At 51.0% G+C, this 6,000-nt stretch overlaps 1 protein-coding gene across 1 annotated transcript in view; it reads right to left on the reverse strand.

Annotated features, from left to right (window-relative positions):
• LOC122445456 (testis development related protein) overlaps positions 1-4,233 on the reverse strand; it is a 42,792-nt gene extending 38,559 nt beyond the window's left edge. The window contains exons 1-2 of the mRNA XM_043474673.1: positions 4,112-4,233; positions 3,386-3,573 (exon numbers count right to left, since the gene is read on the reverse strand). Of these exons, the coding sequence (XP_043330608.1) occupies positions 3,386-3,490 (105 nt within the window). The 5' untranslated portion in view covers positions 3,491-3,573; positions 4,112-4,233. The remainder of the gene's footprint in view (positions 1-3,385; positions 3,574-4,111) is intronic.
• Positions 4,234-6,000: the final 1,767 nt, after the last annotated feature.

A 6,000-nucleotide genomic window follows, 5' to 3' on the forward strand; every position in this document is an offset into this window, starting at 1 on the left:
CACAAAAAATCTTTGTTTTTCTATAGCAAAGTTTTTTCAACACATCAAACTATAGATACACTTGATAAAGTAAGATAGAAACTGCAGTCAAATCTCACTCCTAGAAGGTGGTGGTGGTGGTGGTAGTTTAGTCGCTAATTCACATCCGACTCTTGCGACCCCATGGACTGTAGCCCGCTAGGCTCCTCCATCCATGGGATTCTCCAGGCAAGGATACTGGAAGGTAACCCAGGATAAAATGCAGATGACTTTGGGGAAACACCACCGAAGATGTGATTATGAAAGAGGTAACTGATAACCTAGACTTCATTAAAATTAAAAACTTCAGCTCTGTGAAATATAATGTTAAGAAAATGAAAAGATATGACATAGACTGGGAGAAAATATTTGGAAAAGACACATCTCAAAAAAAAAAAAAAGACACATCTCATAAATGACTGCTATCCAAAATACACAAAGACTTCTTAAAACTCAACAATAAGGGGGAAAAAGCAACTCAATTAAAAAATGGGGCAAGAAAATCTGAACAGACATCTCACTGAAGGAGACATGAGTGAGTGAAAGTCGCTCAGTAGTGTCTGACTCTGTGTGACCTCATGGACTATACAATTCATGGAATTCTCCATGCCAGAATACTGGAGTGGGTAGCCTTTCTCGTCTCCAAGGGATCTTCTCAACCCAGGATTCAAACCCAGGTCTCCTGCATTGCAGGAGCATTCTTTACCAGCTGAGCCACAAGAGAAGCCCAAGAATCCTGGAGTGGGTAGCCTATATGGATGGCAAATGAGCAAGATGAAGAGATGCTCTGCATCAAATGTTATCAGTGAAATGCAAATTAAGCAACAGTGAGATGCCAGTACACATCTATCAGAATGACCAAAACCCAGAACACTGACATCACATGCTGGCAAGCGCAGGAAGCAACAGAAGTCTCACTCATTGCTGGTGGGCATGCAAACCGGTACAGCCACTGTGGAGACAGTCTGGTTCTAACAAACAAAATAGACTCTTAGTCTATGATCCAGGAATCACACAGTCCTTGGTATCTATCCAAACGAGTTAAAAACTAATGTTCACACAAAACCCTGCATATCATGTATTTTATAGCAGCGTTATTTATAATTGCTAAAACCTGGAAGCAACCAAGATGCCACTCTGCAGTGAACTGGTAAACTTTCAGACAATGGGATATTATTCAGCATTAAAAAGAAATGAGCTATCAAGCCGTGAAAAGGCACGGAGGATCCTTAAATGCACACTGCTCAGTCAGTAAGAGAAGTCAATCTGTAAAAGCTGCACATCTTATGATTCAACTCTGACATTCTGGAGAGGCAAAACTATGGAGACAGCAAAAAGATCAATGGTTGTGGGGGAGCGGGGGAAGGATGAATAGGCAGAGCACAGGGGATTTTTAGGGCAGTGAAACTATACTACATGGCACTATAATGGTGAATTCATGTCATTATACACTTATCTAATCCACAGAACAGACAATACCAAGAAGGAACCTTAATGTAAACTGTGGATTCTGGGCAATAACAATGTGTCAGTGGAGGTTCCTTAGCTGTAATAAATGGGATTTTGCTAGTATGGGGGAGGCTGTACACATGTGGGGACCGGGGGTATATGGGAACTCTGTTTTCCACTGAGTTTTGTTGTGTACCTAAAAAAAAAAAGTCTATTAAAACACACATACAACTACACACAGAGGAAAAAAAGGTATAGACTGTAATTCTGTAAACTTGAAGATCAGAAAAAAAGTTTTAATAAATGTGTCACTAATGGTTAAGTCTGGGCTTCTCAGGTGGTTCAGATGGTAAACAATTCACCTGCCAATGTAAGAGACAGAGGTTCAATCCCTGGTCAGGCAGATGCCCTGGAAAAGGAAACAGTAACCCACTCCAGTATTCTTGCCTGGAAAATCCCATGGACAGAGGAGCCTGGAGTCCCTGGGGTGGTAAAGAGTCCGACTCACGATTGAGCGACTAAACAACAATGGTTATGTCTAGGTAGCATATACGAGGGTGTTTAATCTCCTATCCTTCCAACTTTTCTCTGTTAGTAATTTAACTTAAAAGGGGAAAAAATGTGTTTGGGGATTCATTAGAAAACAGAAGCGGAACATAGAATTTCTAACAGATTATAAAATAGATTATAAAATTTTAAGTTCATTCAGAAACAATACTGCTATCTCTGACCAATAATAGTCAAACACAGAAATAACTCTGTAACCATATTTAAACTGCACTTAAATTCTCAACATTATATTTAAGAAAGTTGTTGCTTAGAATAACCATAAAATTTTGAGATTTAAAAAGTAAATAGTAGGGTGAGCACTAAAACTACCAAAAAGTGGTTTCTGAAAGACATTTCAGATAGGGATCATATTTAAATGCTTATCTAAAGGTATTTAACTCCTACTAAAAAAATATCCAAATGAAGCAACTTCAGTTCCAAGGGACGTTATTTAGAACCAACTGGGAAAGAAACAATCTCCTGAACTATTTCCAAGTGCCGAGAAGAGAGACACAGATCACCATTAACTTCCGTCTTACGCCAAAAGCAACAGGAGAGGGTTTCCAAACATTTAACAAACAAGAAGTTGTACGACCACCGTCATTTTAAAAATAAAAAGCTGAATTTCTGACCTAATTTCACTGCATAGGAAAAGGAACACTGCGTTGGGGGTGGGGTGGAGTGGAGCGTACGTAACGCGCACAGGATCCACCTGGGGTCCTTTTTAATTAAAAAATTCTAAACATTCCAGGCATATCTCCGAACTTGTAACGGCAGTGTCTGTCTAAATAAACGCCATCTGCCTTCTTCCTCCAACCGAGGGTTTAAACAGAGGTGAAGGTCTGTTTGTTATCTGAAGAAGTATTTAGCGCACTCGGCGCGCCCGCTGCAGCCCCCAGAAGCTCCTGACCTCGCCGGCGGGCCGGTGCCCTCCTCCAGCCCAGGCCTGGCCGGTGAGTCCAGCCCAGCGCGGCGCGCGGCCCCGGACTCGGCACTGGACTGATGCGCCCGGGCCGGGGCCAGGGCCGCGTCCACTCGGCAGGCAGGTTCCCCCGCGCCACTGGAAGGCCACGGCCCGAGGTTTCCACCTCCGGGAACTCCGCCCGCGATCCCGAAACCGCGCGAGGGGCGGCGGGGCGCAGGGTTCAGTCACTCGTAATGTGGAGGGGGGCGGTCACCACGGGGCACAGCGGCCGGGCCCGGACCAGCCTCGGGAAATTAACGGGCCGCGCGGCGCGGGCCTCACCTGCGCGCCCCACCTGTGCGCCTCCCCCACTGCGCGGCCAGGCCTCAGCCGCGCGCATCCCGACCCGCGTCACCCTCCCCGACCCCCGCCTCCCGCGCTCCGTCCCCCCGTGCGCCCCCTCACCTGAGCGGCGGCGGGGGCGGTGGCGGGCGGCGCACCCCCCCGCAGGCCGTCCTCCTCCTCGGGGGGCTCGTCCAGGAGCACCCGGCTCCGGCCCAGCTTCCACATGCTGCGGGCGGGCTGGCGGGCGCCGGTGTCCCTGCGTGCCCCTCCACCGCCGGCCCGCAGCACCGACGCCCGGGCTGCGGCTCCTGGAGGACCGGACGCTGCCAGTGGGGCCGGGCGGGGCCGGGTTGTGGGGCGGGCCCACCCCCAGGACCCGGCCCTCCCCAGCCCACCCCGCCCCCTCCCGGACAGGACTCGGTCCCCGCACCCAACCAGACCCGCCGTCCGTCCCGGCCCGGGCCCACCTCCAGACCCGGGCCACACCCCCCGGGCCTCCACTTCCCCTGCTCACCGCCCCTCTCAGGTCACCACCGCCCCACCCCCGGCCAGGCCCTACCCCCGACCGACCCCCACCCCCAAGAGGCTCCTCCTCCTCTGAGAGGTCCCTACCCCCTAACAAAATCCCAGGAGGTCCTTTCCGCGGGCCGCCCACCCAAACCGACCTTCTCACCCCTCGCCCCTCACCCAAGCTCCCTTCACCTAGCCCCCACTCATCTCGGACCCTCTCCGCTCACCCCTCGACCCAAGGTCCCCACAACCCGGCCGACCTCCTCACCCCTTACCCCGTGATATCTCCTCACCCCGAGCACACCCCCACCCCGAGCTGACCCTTTCACCCCTCACCCTTCACCCCGCGCTGGGTCGCGGCCAGACCCGCCGGGCGGCGGCGCGGGGGGCGGGGCGGCCGGGGCTCCGGTCACCATAGCGACAACTACCGGACGCGGAGCGGGCATGGTGCGCATGCGCACACGCCAGTGTCCGCGGCTCGGGGCGCGGTGGGTGGGGCTGGAGGCGGTGGCTGTTCTGGTTCCTGCTGGGTCGGCCCGCCCCCTGGTGCTCTCGGGGGTGCGCAGGCGTCCTGCCTGGGGGTCCCGTGGGTAACAGCGCGAATGTTGGCCGGCACCCCAGAGGGTGGAGGCGCTGGGCGTGCGGACCTGCTGCCGAGGAGAGGGTGCGGCCGAGCCCCGGGATGGCCGTAGACGGTGGGCTCGGCCCGGGCGGGTGCGGATAGAGGGACGGGAACGAGTCTGCCTTCGGAGCGGAAGGCCCGCGGGGAAAGCAGGCAGCTCTCTGGCCACACCACCTTGGAAGCCGCATTGTTGCGCGCCGGACGCTCGCTTTCCGGGAGCCTGACGTTGACCAGCAAGTAAGATGACCCACACGTGGTGTAGTTCACTGGCAGCCGAGTGTACTTTGAGACAGTCAGTTATAACAACTGAAATTTGTTCCTTTTTCTCAGAATTGCATTTTACAGTCATAGTCATGGCGAGCGAACCTGTGGCAGAGGAGGCCCGGCCCACCCGGCTCTCTGGCCTCTTACCCAAACCCCAAGTACAATACAGGATGACTTTTACTTTCTGTCTCATAAAGGAGCCATACAATGAAATATAAAAGATATTCAACTCCAGTGCAATCCGTTCAGTTCAGTTGCTCAGTCGTGTCCAACTCTTTGCGACCCCATGGACTGCAGCACGCCAGGCCTCCCTGTCCATCACCAGCTCCCGGAGTTTACTCAAACTCATGTCCATTAGAGTCGGTGATGCCATCCAACCATCTCATCCTCTGTCGTCCCCTTCTCTTCCCACCTTCAATCTTTTCCAGCATCAGGGTCTTATCAAATGAGTCAGTTCTTCGCATCAGGTGGCCAAAGTATTGGAGTTTCAGCTTCAGCATCAGTCCTTCCAATGAACGGTTCAGGACTGATTTCCACTAGGATGGACTGATTGGATCTCCTTGCAGTTCAAGGGACTCTCAAGAGTCTTCTCCAACACCAGTTCAAAGGCATGAATTCTGTGCTCAGCTTTCTTTATAGTCCAACTCTCACATCCATACATGACTACTGGAAAAACCAAAGCTTTGTCTAGGCGGACCTTTGTTGGTCAAGTAATGTCTCTACTTTTTAATAAGCTGTCTAGGTTGGTCATAGCTTTTCTTCCAAGGAGTGTCTTTTAATTTCATGGCTGCAGTCACCATCTGCAGTGATTTTGGAGCCCAAAATCAAAGTTTTGGGCTCTGCTGTAATCAGGGAAATGCAAATGAACATGAGAACCCTTTTCTGCTCATGAACATGAGGCCCTTTTCTCTCCTATCAAGATGGTGAACATTTGCAAGGATGTACCAGGTGCTAGTATCTATTACAGTTTAAACTCGCGAACCTTCTGCCCAGCAAATTAACACCCACAGAGAAACTTTTTACTTATGTGATATGCTTCAGTATTGCTTGTATTTTCACAACATATGTGTATTAGTTGAGAAATCCAGAATTGTTGGCTTCTATAACATTTTCTTAAGCTTTGTAATTTTACTACTCTAAGGAAAAAAAAAATCAGCTGTACCTTTTGGGACTTTCCAGATGTAATGAGTAGGAAAAGTTTTAAAATGAAGAGAGGCTCTGAGTTTGTCTTTGGGAGAGGCCTGCAGAAGCCCCAAGAACAAGACCCAGTGGTGAGGGGCGTGGGAGTCCTTTCAGGGTTAGTGGTTAGGGCATGTGAAGTGAAAGTGTTAGTCTCTCA

This window comes from Cervus canadensis, chromosome 7 (genome assembly GCF_019320065.1).
Source record: "Cervus canadensis isolate Bull #8, Minnesota chromosome 7, ASM1932006v1, whole genome shotgun sequence".
In the NCBI taxonomy this organism is placed as follows: domain Eukaryota; kingdom Metazoa; phylum Chordata; class Mammalia; order Artiodactyla; family Cervidae; genus Cervus; species Cervus canadensis.